General features: G+C 39.0%; 1 protein-coding gene across 2 annotated transcripts; it reads right to left on the minus strand.

Annotated features, from left to right (window-relative positions):
• Positions 1-12,262: 12,262 nt before the first annotated feature.
• Positions 12,263-19,803, minus strand: LOC110694154 (pre-mRNA-processing factor 17-like). Of its 2 annotated transcripts, XM_021871326.1 has the most exons (2): positions 17,769-19,801; positions 12,263-12,631 (listed from the first exon to the last, which is right to left on the minus strand). In XM_021871326.1, exons 1-2 carry the CDS (start codon positions 19,562-19,564, stop codon positions 12,625-12,627), a joined length of 1,803 nt encoding a protein of 600 aa, XP_021727018.1. In that variant the 5' UTR covers positions 19,565-19,801; the 3' UTR covers positions 12,263-12,624. The 2 variants fall into 2 exon arrangements, with proteins under 2 accessions (XP_021727018.1, XP_021727019.1); XM_021871327.1 differs by lacking the exon at positions 12,263-12,631 and having other exon boundaries at positions 17,765-19,803.
• Positions 19,804-23,951: the final 4,148 nt, after the last annotated feature.

Consider the following 23,951-nt stretch of genomic DNA (forward strand, 5'->3'; position numbering starts at 1 on the left):
GCAGCTAGCAGTTTAGCACCATCAGTAATTCAATTAGTTGATTAAGGATTGAAACGACGTCGTTCAGTCCATTAAATAGTTTACATAGATTCTAGAACAAACCTTTGTCAAAAAATTAAATAGGTAATTAAAATCAAAAGTTAATGACTTAGGTTTTGTCAAATAACGAGTTGAGTTACAATTTAACATGTAATCGGCTTTAATTAATTAAGGGGTCGTTTGGTTACATCATTTAAAATGGGTTGAAATGGAGTTAGAATCCATTTCATCTATTTTTTGGGGGTTGAGGTTTTTTTATAGGAAAATTGTAAACTAATAATCCCACCTTTAGGTGGTCTTCCACAAACAATCCCACCTTTCTAAAATCCAGAAACAATCCCACCTATTCCCCCTATCTTCCATTAACGATCCTTCACCTGTTGAAACCGGTTAAAAAATTAGATTGCTTAGAACAACCGGTTTCTTCTAATTTAATTTCCAACCGTTAAAAAGCTTATACACCATTAATGCCTTCTCCCCTGTTCTTCTCTGAGAATTTTATAAATTGCCCCCCCCATCAATTAATTTTTTCATCTTTCTTCATCTCATCTCTTCATTTGTACTCAAAGCTTTCTTTTATTTTTTTTTTTCCATTTCGCTATCAATGGCAAGTCATAATTCAATTGGCTCCTCTTCAAGGTCGAGGTCGAAGCAAACCTCGTCTTCTCAGGTGGTTTGCTACCACAATGAAATTGCACCACTGAGGACAGTGCGCTACGATGGTCCAACAAAGGGGAAGCGGTTTTTTGGGTGCTCATACTGGCCTGTAAGTATTTGCGCACCAAATTGTTGTTTTTTTTTTTTTTTTTAATTTGCTTTGTTATTGCTGTAATAGCCTAATTTGGGTGATTTGTAGGAGCAGAGGACTTGTGGCTTTTTCAAGTGGGCTGATGAGGTGGATGATGTTCGTGATCTGCAGCATTTGGTTATGGAGAAGGAGACCAGAATTTGTGAGCTTGAGTCTGAAATGGACATGATGAAGGATAAAGTGAAGAGGCTCAAGGCAAAGAAAGAGAAGCTGGTTGAAGAGGTGGAGGAAATGGGCATTGCAACGACTGAAACAATGTTTGAACTCAAGGAAAACAACACTGACAAAAGGCTAATGCTTACTCTGGTCTTCTCTTGGGCATTTTTCACCCTTGTGCTGTTGATGAAATAGGGTGTGTTGATGATGGGGTTAAGGTAGTTTTTTGGGGTTGCTGTGAAGGTGTAGTATAAGTGGGTTGTGGGTTGGTTGGGACATCTGTATTTTGGGTAGTTTTCAGATGTGAAAGTGTTTGGTTTTTTTGCTTAATTGGCATGCTAGAATGGTATTCAGTATGCTAGGCTTGACTTAAAGAAGGAAGTAGGGCTTGACTGTAGTGTAGGTGCTGACCTTCACTGACTTTTGTAACCATGGCAATTTCAATGAATATATGACTTATGTTGCTTGGTTAAATTGTTGTTGCTGAAATTCTTGCAATTTAATTGTTGTTGCAGCCACTGTTTTAAACACTTTAATACAACATATATACTATGAAAAAATTGCACAAACAGAGAGCATATATAGCATAACATGAAATTCTTCAAAATACAAGACAAACTATGTTCAAATGAAGATACATAAACATAGGTTTGAATTGCATAAACTTAGGAATGTCATTGATCTTAACTAACTAATACATCCTTATTACATGTTGTTCTAATTTGAGGAACCCTGACTGAAGTTGTAGGAGAAAGTAGTGGTGTATGCTGAAACATCTTGAGGTCCTGCACTTCCTGGTGGCTGCATTGAAAAAAAAAAAAGGAGTTAGTTTTGTTTCCACATAAATAGGCTTTGTAATAAAATAGTCAATAAGTTACTGTCATACATTAGTGAATGTAGAGCCATCTGATGTCAAATAAACACCAAAACCTTGGGGGACCTGATTTCTTCCTCTGCCTCTTCCACCCCTTGATCCTCTACCACCCCTTGTTCCTCTACCACCTCTGTTACCTCCTGTTGTTGTGGTAACACCTCTTCCCATACTGCCTGAAGCTTCCCCTCCCCTACCAGTTCTCCCACCCTTACTAGTTGGAGCATCCCTTTCCCTAGCTCTGCCAGTTCCCCTTCCAGCTGAGTTGCCTCCCCTGCTGATCACTCTACCTCCCCTTCCTATTCTTGAAGGTTCAGCTGTTGCTGTTAGACGAGTAGAAGAGCATGGGTGCATAGGTTGGGAAGCTGCAGCCTCTTTCCTTGGCCTACCCCTTGCTCTCTTTGCTGGAGGCTCATCTAGGGTTTGTGGGGCTTGTGGCAGAGTAGTTCCTCTGATGGGGCACCTTCTCTTATTATGGCCCTTTTGTTGACACACAGAGCATGTCATTTCCATGCCATGTTTGGTCAACTTTCCTGGCTTTTTAGGGTCCTCAAATGGATCCTTTCTTCTATTCTTCCTTGGCCTTCCTGGTCCTACTTTGATGGGGGGTGGATCCATACTCAACTCTGATTGAGGCCAATGCCTTTCACCTTCAATTGGAGGGATTGAATTCTCATATGCTTTCAAGTACATCTCCTTCTTATAACACTCATCAACATAATCTTCTGCCTTCTTATGACAGAAAAAAATTGCAGCCACTGCATGGCAACATGGGATCCCACACATGTCCCATTTTCTGCATGTGCAAGTTCTTTTTTCTAGGTCCACAGACATAGTGTCCAAGATATGGCTCACTTGAAACACACTCTGTGAAGAAGGAATGACCTCACAATTAGCAGCTTCCTCTTTCTCTGGTTCTAGCTTCTTCTGAATCCTTGGACATAAAACACTCTTCCATTTTTCCATTTCCTGCCTCTTAATCACCAACCTCCTCATTAAAGCTGCCCTTATATCCTCCAACATATAAAGCAAATGTTTTGCCCTAGCATTAATGATATACCCATTAAATGTCTCAGCCATGTTAGATGTGATGGCATCTGCCTTCACATCAGTTTTCAAAAATGCCCTGCAGAAGACATTTGGGTTGTAACTTTTGAAGCCTGCAGCAGCTGCAGCATTAGTTGTCTCCAACTTATTAAGTGCATCTCTATAGTCAGCTTCACTATATGACTTTGCACAGCTCCAAAACATCAATTTCATTTCATCACCTCTGAAATTCTTGTGCCAATTTGAAAAAATATGTCTTGCACAATGTCTGTGCTCAGCTTGAGGGAGTGTCACACTAACCCCTCTTAGAATGGCCTAGTAAAGCAATATGTATTAATGAATTCAGCAAAAAAAAAAAACCAACATAACCAAATATATGTATTAATGAATTCAGGAAAAAAAAAAAAAAAAAACCAAAAACAGTTGAAGTTTATACCTGATGCTCATCTGACACAATCTCAGTTCCAGAACCATCACCAAGCTGAAGGCTTTTGCTGAGGTTATTCAGAAACCACTCCCAGGAAGTATTATTTTCACCCTCCACCACTGCCCAAGCAATTGGGTACATCTGATCATTCCCATCTCTGCTTACAGCAGACATCAACTGTCCCCCTAGGAATGTCTTCAAAAAGCAAGCATCAACACATATAATTTTTCTGCAACCCTCCATCCAACCTTTTTGCAATCCCTCAAAACAGACATACAACCTCTGAAAAATCTGTGGTGGCTTATTCTTGTCCATGTATGTGACTAAGTCCAACTGTGTGTTTGGACTGGACCTTTTCAAGGCTTCAAGATACCTGCCAACCTTCCCATAATGCTCTCTCATGGAGCCATGAAGCTTTTCGTGAGCATGCCACTTTACCTTGTAAGCAAACTCTTTCCTAATGATAACCCTGTAAGCTCTCCTAACTGTTTCAATGATCTCTTTAGCTGGCCAATGAGGCCTAGCCTTAAACACATCAAGTAGTTGTTCTGCCAACCATGACCCTTTCAGCTGCTTGTTTTTCTCCATAGTTCTGATGCAACTATGGTTTGACACTACTGTTTTAACTACAAAGGAACCTCTCCAGGAGTCCCAAGAGGCATACAACCTAAAAGGACACCCTTCACTGCACCTCACACCAATTCTTTGTTGCCTTCTTTTATTTGCTGTCACAATAGTTAGATTTCTACCTTGAAAAATTGCAAACTTAGCAACAGCTTGCTTGAAGTCCTCCCTAGTTGCAAATCTATGCCCAACTTTCCACTGAAACTGAGTAAAGTCAGTCTCAAGCCCTACAAGCAGACCTCTCCTGCTCTTTCTTTCCCCAATTGTCTCCTCTTCATCACTTCCCCTAGGTGTGTGAATTTCTTCATCAGATTCTTCATATTCAGAGTTGTTACCAGCCTGTTTTCCACCATCCCCAGCTTGTTTACTAGTCTCCCCAACCTGTATACTACTCTCACCCCCTTTGTTCCCCTCCTGTTGTGCAGCTAAATTACCCTTAGCAGCTTGAACTTGTAGTGATTGTGCCTATTCTACTACACTACAATTGAAACCTTTCACTCTTTCCCTTGCCTCCCTTTGCTCATCATCACTACTATCAGCATCAAAATCCTCTGGCTCCTTCAACTCTGCAATGTCACTAACATCATCATCTTCCCCATCTAAATCAAAGTTAGCTTGATAAATCTCATAATCACCTAGCCAATCCTCTTCCTCTTACTCATTTCTGAGATTAACCTCATCCTCATACTCATCTGCATCAGACTCACCCTCCAAATCATCTTCTAACACATAATCTTTATCATCATCATCTTCATCACTTTCTAAGCCATACAGTAACTCATCTATGGCAATGGGGCTATTAGGTCTGTCTTCCTCCCAATCATAGTCCCCTGGCACTTCACATCTAATGAATTCAGAATGAGGCTCTAATGTGTTTTCTGTTTGAGTTGGGGTTGCTGTTGTTTGACTAGGGTTTTCTGGTAATGAAATGGAGGTACTAGATCTAGGAAATGGTTGAAGTTGTTTGTTTGTTGTTAGAGTGGGGACCACTTCTACTGCTTTTCCTTTAGACTTTTTCAACACATGCAGCTTCTCTGAAACTGCACTAGATGCCTGACTCAAAATGCCAGCTCTCTTAGATATCAATTTTTTGGGCCTATTGGGCTCATGTTCTGTGGCAACAATGGCTGAAGTGGGCTGGGTTGTGGTATTGGATCCAGTCTGGGATTGTTTAACAAATTCAGGCTGAACATCATCAACAACTACATACAAGTCTACTGTTCTGTTCTCCACCATTACCCTACCCAATTCTCTGAATTCATCATCAGTAAATGCAGACTTTAACCCACCCCTCAAGTCAAGTGCAGGATTTAAGTAATAAAGTTTGAAATTTCCAGAATAATTACCACATTTAGCAACTAATTCCTTCATATAAAACCAACACAACTCATCAACATCAACATCAAAAGTTCTGAACTTCCCTCCCAAATAAACCCAGTAACCATTACTGTCAAATTTAAACTTCCCACCATGATATATTTTCAAACATGCAAGACCCATTACAATACGCAAACAGTCTCAATAACTACTTAAATTACTCTTCACTATGTTAATCGAAGCTATCTTCGTTTAATTGCTTTAATTCGCAAATTTAAGAAAGCTAGGGTTTGTCGAAAATTTACCTCTAATTAGCCCACCTTGAATTGTTGTGCTAAGGACCTTAATTTCCTTCAATCAATGAACAATTGCAATCCTTTCGATGAAGATAAGTTTCTGAAAGTTAATTTTTTTTTTTTTTAATTGTTACTTTGTTTCATAAAAATGGCGAAACTTATGTTTTTTTTGGGGGAAAACCGTTGGAGAAGAAAGACTTTAGGGAGGGAAATAGAATAGGTTTACCGGTTTAAGGGGTAACCTGTAAAAAGGATCGTTAATGGAAGATAGGGGGAATAGGTGGGATTGTTTCTGGATTTTAGAAAGGTGGGATTGTTTGTGGAAGACCACCTAAAGGTGGGATTATTAGTTTACAATTTTCCTTTTTTATAAAGGAATCTCATACATAAGGGGTTCTAACTCCATTCATACTCAAGGAATCCAACATGAAATCCATTCCAAAAATAAAACCAACTAACTTTCAACCTAGGGCTTGTTCAATTCAACTTAATTTCAGTTCATTTTAACTTCAATCAGTTCAGTTTAGTTCAGCTCCGCTCCAATCAGTTCACTTACTAATTTTCTTCTCTCATAAAATATTCATTTTAGCTCAGTTCAACTCTAATCAATTCAGTTCAATAAATGTAAACAGACCCTTAGTATGAGTTTTAAAATCCATACCTCTATTATGAGATTACATACCAATTCATTCCAACTTGATGAATCAAACACCCCTAAGTGGGTAAGTTGATAAGCCATTTTGGGAAGAAGTATGGCCACCATAAGATTTATCACGTGTCAAATTATGCATATTTGATCAATTAACACAGGCTTTATGCAAGTTTGAGAGACAGATGGTGTTGTGCGACAGCGGAAGCAAAGGTCGAAAACAAACAAGAAAACAATAAAGAAATTCAATGCAAACAATAAGAACAACACCAAGAATTTACGTGGTTCACTATCGATGTGATAGCTACGTCCACGGGCACCGAGATCGAATGATTTCACTATAAACTGCAAAGATTACAAAGATGATTCTTGTATTTCTCAAGAACGGCTCTCACTCTGTCTCTCTTCACCCTAATACTGATTTTAGGGAGGTTTTATATTAATCCCTAATTAAAAGATACTTGGGCAAAAAGATAATAAAATAAGATAACCTAAAACCGCAAAATCCGCGTTCCGTATTTTTCCTTCTCCGCCCGGTCAGACCGGGCAAGGTCTGCCCGATCGGGCGCGAGAAGAAGACTCCATACGAATGCTTCAACGTATCCAACCCCCACCGCCCGGTCAGACCGGGCAAGGTCTGCCCGATCGGGCGAAGGCTCGCCCGGTCGGGCGCGAGAGCAGCTTCTTCAACGAATTTGCCAGGCACCTCTTCTTCTTCCGCCCGGTCAGACCGGGCAATGTCCGCCCGATCGGGCGGACAAAGCTACGAAGTACGAGTCACCTAATATACTTATCAACAATCTCCACCTTGACGAGAACTCGTAGTCAGCAAACGACCCCATCAAGACATAGTGAAAAAACATCTCAAGCCAAACCCGATGCAGGACTCATGCATAAGCCATACATCCCGATAAGTCTTCAACCAAGACCCATCACATACTCGTCTCCAAGTATAACAACTCATAATGCTCCACCTGCATCACAAGCCCCGGGCAAGCTCCACCTTAATGCCAACACACCTACACCAGGAGCTCCCCAACTTCGCCCCTCAGGGCCTACTACATCACGTAGTAATCAATATTTAGCAAGTCTAAGCAATGTTTAAACTTGCTAAACGGAACAGGCTTAGTGAAGAAATCAGCCGGGTTGTCAGCAGTCCCAATCTTCTTCACCTTAATCCTCTTGTCAGTACGTAAGAAATGATACCTGACATCAATGTGCTTCGTCCGATCATGGTGTACTTGATCTTTAGCTAAGCAAATCGCACTTAGACTATCACAATACACTATAGCAAAATCCTGTGCAATACCCAGTTCACCTACTAGGCCTTTGAGCCGAATAGACTCCTTAGCTGCAGAAGTTAGAGCCATATACTCAGCTTCAGTAGTTGACAACGTAACTGATGACTGCAATGTAGACTTCCAACTAACCACAGAACCACCCAAAGTGAACACATAACCAGTCACAGACCTCCTGGTATCCACATCAGCTGCATAATCAGAATCACTGTACCCAGTGACCAAGCATTCCTTACCATTCCCGTACACAAGACCAATATCAGCTGTCCCTCTCAGGTAGCGAAAAATCCTTTTCACCCCTTGCCAGTGTTCCCTCCCAGGTCGAGCCATAAACCTGCTTACAACACTAACGGCATGCGCAATATCCGGCCTAGTACAGACCATAGCATACATCAAACAACCAACCGCATTTGCATATGGAACTCTAGACATATAAGACAACTCCTCCTCTGATTGAGGTGACATAGACAAAGACAACTTACAACTAACAGTAGTTGGCGTACTTATAGGCTTCGATTTTTCCATCCCAAAACGAGACAAAATCTTTTCAATGTAGCTTTTCTGAGTCAAGAAAAGCTTACCTCTAGCCCGATCCCTGTAGATCTCCATACCCAAAATCTTCCTAGCTGCACCCAAGTCTTTCATGTCAAACTCCGAGTTAAGCATCTCCTTTAATCTAGCAATATCAGATTTATTCTTTGTGGCAACCAACATGTCATCAACATATAACAAAAGATAAATCATGGAACCATTATCCAGCTTACTATGATACACACAGCAATCATATGAATTCCTGTCAAAACCTTGTGAAACCATAAAAGAATCAAACCTTTTGTACCACTGTCGGGGGGATTGCTTAAGTCCATACAATGACTTTAGCAATCTGCAGGCATAGTGTTCCTTTCCAGGAACTTCGAATCCTTCGGGCTGCTTCATCAGAATCTCCTCCTCCAAATCGCCATGAAGGAAAGCCGTTTTAACATCCAACTGCTCCAGCTCAAGATCAAAATGTGCTACAATTGACAATAACACACGGATAGAAGTATGTCGAACCACAGGTGAGAATATCTCAACAAAATCAACCCCTTCTACCTGACTGAACCCCTTAGCAACTAGCCTAGCCTTAAAACGTATTTGCTCAGTTTCCGACAACCCTTCTTTCTTCTTGTAAATCCATTTACAACCCACAAGCTTCCTCCCTTCCGGTACCTTTACCAGTTCCCACACTCTGTTCTTGTAAAGAGACTGCATCTCTTCACCCATTGCGGCAAGCCATTGCGCAGACTCACTACAACTAATTGCTTGTTTATATGTGGCAGGTTCAAATGACTCTACATCATCAGCTACACTCAATGCATAACCTGTCATCGCATCAACACAGCAATTTCTTCCCTCCATCTCTTCAATCAATCTAACAGGCTTCTTGATAACTCGTTTAGGCATCTCAAGAATGGTGTCAGGTTGACTAGATGACCCCTGATTAGATTGCTCCACCTCATCCCCAGAGTTAGAATGAGTAGGAGTAATCTCAGGTTCAGGAGTACCCGGCACTGGAACATCAGCATCATCATCAATATATTGTACCCGAGGTAAATCAGCAATGGTAGACTGATGTACCTCAAGTACCCCATCTGTCTGTAATAAATTGTCTCCTTCCCTTCTCAAATCTGAAATCTCTGCATTTTTAATTGAATACATGGTGTTTTCATCGAAAGTAACATCCCTACTAAGAATGACCCGACCCTCCGAAGGTGAAAAAATTCTAAACCCCTTCACACCATCCCCGTACCCAACAAAACACCCCTTCTTGGCTCGTGGATCCAGCTTACCCTCAATAACATGATAATAAGCAACACAACCAAAAATCTTCAAATTCGAAAAATTAGGCAACTTACCACTCCAGATCTCAAACGGAATTTTGGAATCAATTCCAGAATGAGGACCCCTATTAATGACATAACAAGCTGTTAACACAGCTTCACTCCAGTACCTCCTCCCAAGCCCTGCATTAGAGAGCATGCATCGGACTCTCTCTAGCAGTGTCTGATTAACCCGTTCTGCTACACCGTTCTGCTGTGGTGTCTTCCTGACAGTATGATGCCGACCTATACCCTCATCTGCACAGAACTGATTAAACTCGTCTTTGCAAAACTCTAGCCCATTGTCCGTTCGTAGCTTCTTGATCTTCCTTCCTTGTCGATTTTCCACCAAAGCTTTCCATTGCTTGAAAACTTTGAAGGCCTCATCCTTTGACTTAAGCAACCTAAGCCATGTGTATCGGGACTTGTCATCAACAAATGACACAAAATAGTGGTAACCTCCCATACCTTCAACTCTAGATGGACCCCAGCAATCTGAATGGATGTAATCGAGCACTGCATCAGTAATGTGAGCACCCTTGCTGAACTTTGACCTGTGTTTCTTACCAAACACACAATGCTCACAAAATTCAAGGTTGGCAACCTTGACCCCGGATAGAAGACCCCTCTTGGACAATAGCTGCATCCCCTTCTCCCCCATATGACCAAGCCTCATGTGCCAAATCTTAGTCATCTCCTGGTGAGATACAGATGCGCAAACCGCAGAACTAGGCAGTGTAACACCCTCAAAAACATAGAGGGTGTTCCTTTTGATACCCTTAAGTACCAACTCAGAACCTCTGAAAATACACAACTCCCCATCTGAAAACACACCATTGTACCCCAATTCATCCAGGGTACCCAATGAAATCAGATTCTTTCCTAAAGCAGGAACATGCCGTACATTAGTCAAAGTTAACCTCCGCCCATCAACAGTCCTCAACCTCATGGAACCAATACCTGTGACCTTACATGGAGCATTGTTACCGACTATAACCATACCCCCATTGCGAGGTTCATATGTATCAAACCAATCTCGACGTGGACACATATGGAACGAACACCCCGAATCTAGAACCCAGTTATCAGATAAATCATCAGACCTAGCAGAACTGACTAATGCTAAATCTTCCTCTGAATTATAGCTCTCATTCGGTTTCTCTTCAACTACAGCAGCCTGGGACTTGTTTTTCCTCACCGGACAATTATTCCTAAAGTGACCCGGTTCTTTACAGTAATAACATGTTTTAGTAGTAGTTTTACTAGATCCATCCTTGCCGTTTCCAGCACCCGACCCAGCATTGTTCCCCTTGTTAAACCCCTTATTCTTTTTAGACTTTCCGGACTTAACAAATAACCCACTACCATTATCCCCATTATCACTCGTAGCTTTCATTCTGAGTTCCCTAGTATGAAGTGCTGCCTTCACTTCTTCTAAGGTTATAGAATCCTTACCAACAACAAAAGACTCTACAAAATTCTCAAAGCTAGACGGTAGAGATACAAGTAAAATCAACGCAGCATCCTCATCATCAATTTTAACATCTAAATTACGTAAATCAAGCAAAATAGAGTTAAGTTTTTCTAGATGTTCCCGTAAGGAAGTACCTGACTGCATCCGGAGGCTAAACAACCGCTGTTTCAGTAATAATTTGTTGGTCAACGACTTAGTCATATACAATGACTCCAGCTTCAGCCACAATCCAGCCGCCGTTTCCTGATCAGCCACCTCCGTGATGATTTGATCATCAAGACTAAGTAATATGGTAGAGTGTGCCTTCTCTTCCATAACTTCTAACTGCGAGTCAGTCGGTCCGTCTCCTGACTCCGAAGTAGTACTCTTTGGAGCCAACGGACGCCATATCTGCTGTTGTTTTAACAGAGCCTTCATCTTAATTTGCCATAGCCCGAAACTATTTTTCCCGGTAAACTTCTCAATTCTTATTGTTGAATCTCCTGCCATTGTTATCTTCAAGAAACTCTCCAAGGATTGAACCTGAGCTCTGATACCAATTGTTGTGCGACAGCGGAAGCAAAGGTCGAAAACAAACAAGAAAACAATAAAGAAATTCAATGCAAACAATAAGAACAACACCAAGAATTTACGTGGTTCACTATCGATGTGATAGCTACGTCCACGGGCACCGAGATCGAATGATTTCACTATAAACTGCAAAGATTACAAAGATGATTCTTGTATTTCTCAAGAACGGCTCTCACTCTGTCTCTCTTCACCCTAATACTGATTTTAGGGAGGTTTTATATTAATCCCTAATTAAAAGATACTTGGGCAAAAAGATAATAAAATAAGATAACCTAAAACCGCAAAATCCGCGTTCCGTATTTTTCCTTCTCCGCCCGGTCAGACCGGGCAAGGTCTGCCCGATCGGGCGCGAGAAGAAGACTCCATACGAATGCTTCAACGTATCCAACCCCCACCGCCCGGTCAGACCGGGCAAGGTCTGCCCGATCGGGCGAAGGCTCGCCCGGTCGGGCGAAGGCTCGCCCGGTCGGGCGCGAGAGCAGCTTCTTCAACGAATTTGCCAGGCACCTCTTCTTCTTCCGCCCGGTCAGACCGGGCAATGTCCGCCCGATCGGGCGGACAAAGCTACGAAGTACGAGTCACCTAATATACTTATCAACAGATGGTGTAGCATCACTAAAATGTTGTGAGAGATGCGCAAGTAATCCATTATTAAGCCCGTTTTGAAGATGATACTCGTGTGTTGTGCTTCAACATTAACTTGCTTATAATTAGCAAGACTAGACTTCCAAGAGCTTCCATTACCCCGTTATTTTCTTTTGACAGTAAATATGTAAAATGAAATAGGGAAGCAACAATACCAACAACAGCAAAAGTTGGAGCAGCAGTTAAAGAAAAGATAATTCAAGCAACAGCAGCTTCTACTTCTCTAGCAACTATTGTAAAATTCTTTTCGAAACAATTGTACATGAACTGGGTGTTTCCTATTGCAGATTAAAATGAAACAAAAAGGGTCAAAACCTTGAGGTATACAACATTAACTGTGCTTCATACTCAGGTTAGTCTACATTGCATAAACAGTGAAACCAAGATAATACGTTGTTCTCTTGTTGCCGGATTCTTTTGTAGGCTCAGTTGCACTGATGCAGCAATTTTCAAACTTGGACAAATAAACCGTTTGCTGTGCAGACCTGAGGGCTGTGGCTAGAAAGCCAACAAAGTGAAATTTGCAGTACCAGCCTGAAAGTCTCTAGTCCCTGAAACATAAGATGCCAACATATTAGTTTAGGCCTAACAAATTGATTAACTATTCAAAATATTTCAAGTTAAAATGTATTAATGGCTTGTTTTGGAACTTGATATCCACACAGTAGCTGAATTACAAGGAAGTGGACCAGAAATATTATTTTACAAAATCAAACAATGGACCTAGGTCTGATCCCTACAAATCCATGTCACACGCAGATGCCTCCCAGTTCAGTTATCCTATCCACTTGTATCCTACTGTTGTTAATTTAAGCTATTATTATTGAGGCGAAGCTACATAAACTTCCATGAAAGATTATAGGTGTACAGAAACCTTATTTCACTGACAAAATATATGAGTAGATGGTAGATGTACTTTAAATAAAAACTTAAGAGTTATAATATAAAAAAAAGGGAAAAACAAATAAATGATGAGGAATCAGAAAATAAAGTTATGTAGCTTAGTAGTTATAGTTCCAAGTTAACTACTCATGGAAGACACACACACACACACACACAAAATACAGACTTCAGCAACTAAATAGGAAAAATAAAGAGACATGGCCACCTCATAGCTTTATAGAAAAAGAAGCGCTTGTCTATTTGGATCTTAAGAGTAGTAAAGTTAGCATTGCAAGCTACTCTTTCTGTCCTTGGGTTTTCCCCCTTGAACACTTATTTTTGGCCTTGTTTGGGGTCAGCTGGGTGCAATTGTTCCATTAAAGACACTCAGGTAGCTTGGATAAAAAGGATGAAAAATAAGTGGCTTGCTGAAACATGATAGATGAGTTTGTTAATATTTAGCTGAACACTAGCCACTAGGAGAGTAAGAAACCAAAGGATTTTTTGGGCATAGTCTCGGCAAGGTTTAATTTTCTTTTAAAGGCATTAGTATAGTTATAGTCAACTTTTAGGTCCTGCACAACTTTCCTTATCTAGAGTTTGTTAATAAATTGCTCTGCTCTATGTTAGTTCTAGGGTATGAGTTTTGGGCCTACTATAATGAGTTTTGGGCCTACGATAATGCTCTCTAAAAAGTCATAATACTGGCAGATATTACATTCCTTTAAAGCCTATGAAGTTCAGCATCAACATAGCAAGAGCTATTTTCTTTCAATCCTGCATGTTTTATACGAAATATAGGCTGCAGCGGGCCAAGAACTTCCCCTTCAAGACATCAACCCTGATATTGCCCCACATCACACTATGTAAAATTTCTATATCCATGGACATCATTTACATTCCTCCATGATTCACATCTACCTCTATGATACACCTTTGACCTTCTAGAGGTAATCTCCATTCCCTATCACAGAATATCTGTATCTCAAACAAGGAATCACCTTGCTATCCAAATCCATTAATGTAAGCCGTTACAGACGGTCTCATTCATTCACCCATTAAAAAGAAGATGAATTAGCATTGATTGAAGATGCCATCATAAATTTAGCTAATTCCAACAGTAATAGTCGACCTTCATAAACACAGCCAGCTGGCAAAGTCAACAAGCCCAACAACATAGCGGCTTTCTGCAAATACAAGGTACACATTGAACATAAAAATCCCAACTCTTCCCTGGAGGGGCTATTGCCATTTTTCCCTCCCCCAATACACAACACAACACAACACAAAACACACACACGAGAGATGGCAATAGCCCCTTCATTCAATCAATTAAAGCTTTAATCTCATAAGCGGGGTCGGCTATAGGAATATTCCGTATAGCCTTAATCCCATCCCATGGAAATTGCAGATTTGAAATCTCTCATTAGAAATTTATAATACAGTGAGACCGCTAACAGCTTCAAGATGGATTAGAAATTTAGAATGCTTTAGAATAGTCGTATCATTTCTCAACAACTAGCCACATTTAGATGGTACAAATAAAATCAGTTGTTACAGGCCAAATATAGAAATCCATGGATAAGGTGTCAACTGTTAATAATGTCTTCTTCCTATAATTATAATGGAGTCAACATGTACATAATTTTGAAGCCTATGGATTTCAGCATCGGGTTGTTGCAGGCCAAATATCTGTCCCTTCAAGAAATTAGCCTCAAGAAAAATCTCCTCAAAAGACAGTTTAATAATCCATAATCCATATTATAATTTCTCCATGTTACATATATGCCTTTAAAAATATACCTTTAAACTTCAAAAGGTCATCTCCATTTCCTGACATCATAAGTAAGCAGCACAAGGAATCACCTTGCTCCCCCCAAATCAGATATGAAAGCCATTAGATGAATTCACATCCTCTTAGTAGCACAAGGAATCACCTCAAATTAAAATATGCATCCCCCTCCCGGCCTCCCCTTCAAATTCGTAGGCCTTACATATCAAGATAGCACCTTTCCCTTCAAATAATAGTGTGCACTGTGCAGGACACCTTTCCCTTCAAATAATAGTGTGCACGGTGCAGGACACCTTTCCCTTCAGCTTTGATAATACTACTCCAAATTCATAGACTTAGCATCGAGATAATGGCTAACATTAGGATGGACAACACATTTCCCTACAGCTCCAATTCCCCCCCCCCCCTATTTTCCCAATTTACACAGATTTATACATCTAGGTAGTGGCTAACAGCATGCATCACCGCACTGTTCCCATGAGCTATGATTCAAACATATAGCTTTGAAACTTCAAATAATAGAATCATAAAAAATTTCCGCCTAGGTCATTACCATGAGTAACTCTCATTTTCATCACTTAAACTAAACCTTCACATGACAAAACACCATTACTACAAAAATTTCCACATTTCAAAGTATCCTTATCACACAGGATATAGATTTAAAAAACATACCAGCTGTTAAGAGCTTCAAACTTGAATGACAAAGACAATAACCACAACCATATTTTCAAAATTAATAGTAAAAGGTATGTTAAGATAGCAACAGGTCAGATATAAAGATATATCTGTTAAGGTCATATATTTTATAGCATCAGTTAGCTTTTCAGGTGTTTTGGGTTACCGCAGATAATTATAGTCTTACCAATTCTTAGTTAGATGATTTAAAGTAACTAAAATAGCATTCATCGAAAGCTATAATACAAAGATATGAGCTCCAGATGCCTAGGCTCTGAAACGAAAAATCCCGAATGTTCTGAATATGTTGTAATGGGTACAGAATTGCCCCTTCAAAAGGTTATCCCCAAGAAATATCCAACATTTTGATTCCTCAATGTTTTATATATATATCTTTAGTCCTCTACTGTCTACACTACACCCTCGGACTTCAAAATCATTCATTGTTACAGGATATTTGTATCTCCATATATTTTTTTTCTCCAAATCCATAGGTAAGCATCAGAAGATGGTTTCATAGATTCAGTCACCCATTGCACAGCTGCTTCAGCAAACCTCAGTAAAGGTATGAAATACTTATGAACTCGTATGTCTTCCTACTCTCCACCCCCCCCCCCCCAAAAAAAAAAAAAAAAAAAAAAAAAACCACCACCCTCCCACTGTCAGCTTGGAAACCACAACTGAAAAGTAAACCCCCTACCCCACACCACCCAAAGACGAATCTACACAAAGACTAAGAGAATACAGGACTATACCATTCCCTATGGCTTTGTTCTTAACATAATTTCTGATTCTTCACAGAATATAATTACCAGGGATTTCCAGACAAAAGGCACCATGATAAAAGTATAAAACACAATGACTGTTAAGTACCAAATGCTAAGCACTACAAATCGTCCTTACCACTGACAGTGCAATGAAATATACAAGGAAAAAGATCTAAATCACTTGTACAGAAGATACCATTAAGGCATCCATACACAAAAAAGTTTATCAAAATATATTATTCTTAGAGCATCTTAGAGTAGAGGATCCTGATTTGTAGTTTCTATATTATTGTATCCTTAAGAACTTCAAGGTGGGTTAAGGAACAGCAAAAGAGTTGCATCATCTTAAATCCCACAAATTAGCCACAGTTAGGGGTTAAAATAAAACTAATTGCTCATCCAAACAATGAAAAGGGGGATAAGGTGTTCACATTTAGGGGTTAAAATGAAACTAATTGCTCGTCCAGAGCAATGAAAAGGGGAATAAGGTGTTCACAGTGTTCACACTTAGGGGTTATGATCAACCAGAGAAATGAAAAGGGGTATAAGGTGTCCAATGATACAATTTTCAATTTTTATTTTACCATAACAGCAAAGAAGAATAAGTAAAAATATAGGTCCCAAATGGAGCAGATGTGAGCACAGGAAGGCTGTACACATCTGTAACGATGGGACCGCCAACAATTTACCAGACTTGTAACTGTATCAGCTACTAATATTAAGCTCTGATACCTGACTTAAGTCTGGTTGTAAAAATATAAATAAAACTACAGGATTATAATTATTCTTTGATAATAAGAAATTATTCAATGATTGAGAATATTACTAGGATGGGTGACCTCCTAGAAGTCCTCAAGTTGGTTCATGTAACCGACCCCACTTATGGGATTAAGACGTTCAAGCAAAAGAAGAAGAATAAGAAATTACTGAGAATGTAGTTTATTTAGAGATATATCTGTTAATAAGCACTTTTCTCCACTTAACCCTATATCATATTAACCCCTTAAAAACTTCAGCAAACAAGATATAAGATTCTAATGCTGAAACTTAACATACCAATGATGAATTGGAATAGTCTTCACAAGGAAGCAATAAACATACTTTCTAAATAATCCCTACAAAAGGTGCAGATGATGCAAACCATGCAACAGGCACAATAAGCGACCAATTATATAGAGGGCTCTAACAAGAACTGACAATTCTTTCAGTAAACCATTAACTAACAATGTTTCATAAGCAAAAAATGAGTTCTTGGTGCCTATGTGGGAGTGATGAAGTTTGTAGGAGCAAGATAAACACTCAGCAAAAACACAACAAGCTGCAAGCAACATTCAGATTATTCTTTACACAGGAATCATCAATTTCAATGATACAATTATGATTATCTATTTAAATGCTTCAACACATAACCCGATTTTATGTTAGAATTTAAGGTACCATGAACAATCAGCTAAGTAGAACCAAGTAGAGCAAATCACTTATACCAACTGAATAAAAGCAACAACTAAATGGAGAGCAGGTATCAACTCAATGAATATAATTTGCAAGATTAAGGATTGTATAACTCACCAATATTTGATCAGTCCATCCCAGCCACAAGTTGCCACTTTGCTTTGCTCCAAGGGATGCCACTCACATCCAATACAAACTCCCTCGTGACATTTCAATGTTCTGAAAACCTTACAAGTCTTCCAATCCCAAAACCACATCTTACCCTCACCATCTCCCGACATGACAAACCTACCATCAGGCGAGAAATTAACCTGACAAGCATACCCGGCAACAATATGCCCTGCAAACCTCTTCTTCTTATTAAGCTGGAACCTTTCCCTAGTGCTATATATCAAAATCTGATTATCCAAACTCTGAGCAGCCAGCCAATTGGTATTAGGGTGCACAGATATAGCCGGCATTGAATGCATATGAGGCTCACTAATATACTTAATCACAACAGGAATTCCATACTCCCACACTCTAAGAGACTTATCATCACTAGAAGTGACAAACCTCCTATTATTATCAACAAACGTGATCGTATTAACCGCCCCTAAATGCTGATCATACTCTTGTGTAATTTCACCAGTATTCATATCCCATTGCACAATTTTCTTATCACTCATACCAGCTAAAAGCACATTCTGTTTATCATCATCAGGATTAAGCTTAACAACATAAGGAACTTTCCCAGTAGAGAAAGTAGAGATTACCTGACCAGTCTCAGTATCCCACAGCTTGATATTCTTATCATATCCAGCACTCAAAAACTTCGTCCCATCATTGGTAAAACAGATATCCCGAACCGCCTTCGAGTGCCCCATATAAGTCCTCATACACTTCCCCAAACCGAAAACATCCCAAATCTTAACCTTGGTATCCATCCCAGCTGACAGAATCAAATGCCCATACTTTGGGAAAAATCTAATAGCAGAAACACCCTTAGTATGCCCACTCCAAGTATGCACACATCGTTTCGGGATATAACAATGATCATTCGTCGCCTTAACATCTTTCGGAGGCGAAATCCATGGCCTACCCTGATAATCTTTCTCCTCTTTACCATGGAAAGTAGTCTTCTCAACAACAACTTCACCTTTCTCAACTTTCTCCCCTCTTTCTTCAGCCTTCTTCTTAGCATACTCCTCAGCATACTTCTTCTGCTCTTCTGTCAACTCCGTCGGCAACCCCTCCTTCTTCCCGGACCACGGGCTTATCTTGTTCTTCACCAACCACGAATCCGAAGCCGGGTTCTCAACCTCCGCCTTATCAACAACCTCATCTTCCTCCTCATTCTCTCTCTTCTTCTCTAAACGCCGTCGTTTCTGCTCACTCTGAGGAATGTTATACACAGAAATCGCCCGATTCTTCTCCAAAGCGTCGAAATCACCCACATAATTATTAACAGCGGAAGCAGAAGGATCAGCAGCATAACCATACTTATGAAAAGTGTTGTACTGTTCATCAAACACGAAGGAATCAATGGCGGCGTTTTCGACGAACCCTAATTTGTGATTGCGCAAACCTTGAGCAAGTCCGTCTTTAGCGTAGGGATGAGCAGGGCCGTAGATGGGGGCCCACAATTGGTCGTAAGTGGGGTTGTAGGAGACCAAATGTTGAGTTGGGTCAAGGGGTTTTGCGGCGGAGGAGACGGCGGAGGAGGTGGAGAGGAGAGAGAGTGCAGTGTCGTCTACTTTTGGGGCTGCGGATTTTGATGGGAGAGAGATGATTGAGGTTTCTTCTTCGTCTTCGTCTTCGTTTTGTTTGTCAATTTGTTGGGTTTCTGGGTTGGTTTGGTGGGGTTGGAGTTGGGGTAGTTCGTCATCGTCGTCTTCTTCGGCGCCATTGGAGTAGCTTCGAAGGAGATCCATTGAAGAAGAAGATGAAGAAGAAAAGGGGTTTGATTGATTTGGGGAGGAGAGAGGGTGAGAGTGTTAAGAGTGTGAATTGTGAATTGCGAATTGTAAAGTTTGAGATTGGTAAAAATTGAAAATTGGGGTTTATGAATGAAGAATGAAATGAGATTTGAGAAGTAGAGACTAGAGAGGGAAACGAAGGTCAATTCTAGAAGTTTTGGGTTTGGGTTTGAGGACAAGGAGTCGTTTGGTATGGGATATTCAGGAAAGGGAAAGTGAATTAAAAGGGTATTTGAAATCACATTTCCCAAGCCACCAACACCAAAGTCGCCGCCACCACCACTGACCACCTTATGAATGACGACCACCAATATCAAAGAAATTTAAGGTAGTTGATTACCTTTATGTTTCTTGAAAACCCCCAATGAAACGACCCCTAAACTTTTTCAAAGAGAGTGAGAATGAGAGGCGGCATGGTTGCACCACAGGGAGGGGCAGCGACGTGGAAGAAGTTGGTTATGGTGGTTTTTTGATTTTCAGGGTCTGTTCCGATTGACTGAACTAAACTGAACTCATTGAAGCTGAAATGAACTGAATATTTTATGAGAAAAGGAAATTAAGAACTAAACTGAACTGAACAGTATATAATCTGAAGAGAACAATCGACCCTTAGTTGTGGTTGTGGGAATGAATATCTATACTGATCCAAAAAAAATGTGAGGAAAAGGAGGTTCGAACAATATATATATATATATATATATATATATATATATATATATATATATATATATATATATTTAAGAGGTTAGATGTTTATATATATAGCAAGATATGTAGTCCCCATTTATTTCCAAGATAAACGAAACTAGGAAATTGGATGAAAATTATGTAATAAAAACGAAGTTCTAATGTGTCAGCCTAATAAAATAATGTAAAGTAAGGAAAAAGGTACATAACGTCTAATTTTAACTTTAGAAAATATTGCTTAATTAACCATGGCTACTATAGGAATGGCGGTGGATCGGATTCGGGTCGAATGTGGCTAAATTCGAATCCGATCCGTTAAGTAAACGGACCCTGGACTTGGATCCGAATCCGAATCCGATCCGAATCGTAATTTTCGGATCTGAAACCGGTCCGTTTATACGGACCTCCGAAATGGTCCGAATATTTTTATTTTTTGTAATGTGATATACCTATAATTGCTTGTATTGTCATACAAATTAAAGTATAAACATAACATATTTAAATTATAAACTAAGCTACATAACAAAATTTTGCTACAAAACAAGCAAATAATTGTCCCAAGTTATAGAGCATATGCTTATACTCTCGGAATCGGACTCGGATCGGACTCTGTCGGACTTTGCGTAGGGTCCAAGTCCGATCCACCTCCTATTCGGATTCGAATCTATTTTATCGGATTCGGATTAATTTTAAACGGATTCGAATCGAATCGGTTCGGATTCGAATCGAACTCGGATTAAATTTCCATCCCTAGGCTACTAGTTTCTCTTTGCCGGAAACCATTATGACGTTAAAAGAGAGAAAATGAGTGAATCCAAGCTATGGAGAAGATGAATCTTGCAGTTGAGTAATTATTCGGGTGTGTCTGTTTCATTGTAATTCAAATTGTTTGAAAGGTTATTATACCCCAAAAAACGGTCGCCGATATGAAGTGGAAAAGGTATTCTCTTAACATATGGTTGTTCAAAAGTTTTGGATCTCATACCATGCTCTAGACAATCGAAATACTGAAATAGCAATTCGTTGGATCCTTCAAACATCTTAGAAATTAGGTACTTTCCTAGCTTGCATACACGACACCAAAGTGGGTAACACCTCCCATTTCGTGAAAAATTTGTAGAAGTGATGGAGGATGGTGAAACTTGCCTTTCACGTTATTGAAGTCGGGTTCGTTACGTTAACCAAGGTTAACAGTCAGTAGATGGAAGAGTTATGCTATGTTTCAGTCATTGCTAAATTGCCTAATATACCCACTCATTAACCATTACACAATTTTACTTTTTTCGCTCATAAATAAGCAGCTGAAGTTAATTGAGGAAATAAATATGAATTTTCTTTTAAAAAACGGTTATTTAACCATCTAGGCCAATTATCAACTACTCCCTCTGTTCCTGAAAGTTCGAGTCACTTTGTATTTGAACAGTCTCCAATGAATATCTTTGACCACTAATAACTTCGGCTATATATACAGTAAGTAAAATTTTTAAAAAGTTGATATTTAAAAAATTTATCATAAGGGGAATCTAATAAGATCAAACTTATCAATTTATTTTGATTGTATAAATCATAAAATGTTGTCAAAGTTATTTTATTTTAACCACATAAATAGTAAGTAGGTCGAACTTTCAGGAACAAAGGTAGTATTTTATATACATGAAAATAAATGTATATAATTACAAATTAGTTTTTTTTTTTTTAAAAAAAAAAGAAGCTACAAATATCAATTACAAACATCAATTTCATTCAGCTTGTCATCTTTTCTTGAGCCCATTCCCTTTCTCTTAGTCATATAAGTAAATACTTTGAGTACACATTCACTCTGCACAAATGATAATGTATACAACAATCATATATGGTGGAGTTTATGAGAAATTAACCTTGCGACGTTGCTCAAACCCTAGTCACCCAGTGGAAAAAACCATATTCGTAATAGGTAAAAGCAAGTTATGGACGCAAGGCGTTACGAGTGCGACGATTACAAAGCATCGTCGTTGGGGCAAGGGGTTTGGACTTCGGAAGCAAGGGGTGGGGAGGGTGGTTGGATTGGGGTGTGTTTTTTTTTTTTTATAAAAAAATTATCATTTTATAAAGTTTTTTTAACGATTAAATAAATATGTTTTTAAAAAATACAAAATTTTAAAAAAGAACTAATTATACCCTATCACGTGGCATAATTAACTATAATGACTAATCGGTGACATAGTTAAATTCTTATTTAATTATTGTTTTAAGCCAATAAAGATCACCAACAATCATATAACTAATATATAAAGCTAAACTTTTAGCCAGGTCACCAGGCAGCGACATTTGGCGTTCTAACTTTTCGCCAAGTGTCAAATGTCGCGCCACGTTGGATAGATTTAAATAGACTTCATAAGATAAAAATTAGTGTCGCGCCACCTTTGATAGATTTAGATGGATTTTATAAGATAAAAACATTAGTTAAAAAATCCATTTTCAATCAAATTAGGATAGAATTTTAGAATAAGTTTGTTGTTTAGAGTTTTATTTTCGATAAAATACCAAATAATAAACTTATAATTAGGCCACAAGACAACATTATCATTTAGCGTTTTAACTTTTCGCCAAGTGTCGTAGCACGTTGGATAAATATAGATAGACTTTGTAGCAAAAAAAAATAATTTAGAATTCTATTTTCAATCAAATTGAATTATAAAATAGTTTTATCTTAAAAGTCCATAAACAACCCGGGCATCGCACGGAGCACAAAACTAGTATGATGATTAAAGTCAGTCCCTCCATATAGGGTTTAGTCTGTTCTCTAATGGTGGGATGTTTAGTATTGTTTGTTTGTTTGTTTTCGTGCGTGCATGGATACAAATTTGTAAGATGAGTCACTAAAAAAATGGAATAGGGAGAGGTGATTTCATTATAGTTATGATAGTTATTAAAAACTATAATAAACACCATCATAAAGACGGGATCTATTTAATAAAAGCAATTAAAAAGTTTTAGGGCTTACCACCGGTAAAAAAAAACACTGGTAGAAGCTACTACAAAAATTTAAAATTGAGATCAGTAGAGAGATGATAGAGAAAAAAGAAAAGAGAAGAATTCTAGCAATGGAGGCAAAGAAAAACCCTCCCAATAATTTAAAAAAAAAAAAATCTACAGGGAACTAAAAAACACCTGAAGCACTTAAACCAAACAACATTGTCAAAATAAGCCAAATAGAAAGTAGAAATTTATAGCTAACTTAAAAAAAAAAAATAAATAAAGAGAGAGAGAGAGAGAGAAGCTAACTAAGGACCTAAAGCAGTTGACCCTCCTCTTATAAATCTACAAAAACCATATTGGTAACATCAAATTCAAAATTCCATTCTTTGATGTCCAACATATTCACATTCCAAGATTGTATTCTTCATAATATCATACTCAAGATCAATTTTTTTTTTTTTTTTTTTAAAAGCCTCCTTCACATGATTAGCCGGCAATGTACAATAGGCACAGGAAGACTATAGGAGCCTGCTGCATGGGGATTGAAGACATTGCCGGGGGATCTTGAACAAGCTTTGGCTTTTGAGACCTTGATCTATTCTGGAGTCTTAAACAGCTGCACTAATGTTACTCCATTGTCCTGCATTAGCAACGCAACAAAATAATTCATCACACCTAATGGATATTGATATTAGTG

Source organism: Chenopodium quinoa, unplaced genomic scaffold (genome assembly GCF_001683475.1).
Source record: "Chenopodium quinoa cultivar QQ74 unplaced genomic scaffold, ASM168347v1, whole genome shotgun sequence".
NCBI classification, from domain to species: domain Eukaryota; kingdom Viridiplantae; phylum Streptophyta; class Magnoliopsida; order Caryophyllales; family Amaranthaceae; genus Chenopodium; species Chenopodium quinoa.

What these genes read in the sequence shown, in the direction of transcription:
- LOC110694154 (XM_021871326.1), bottom strand. Translation starts at nt 19,564, where the DNA reads ATGGATCTCCTTCGAAGCTACTCCAATGGCGCCGAAGAAGACGACGAT.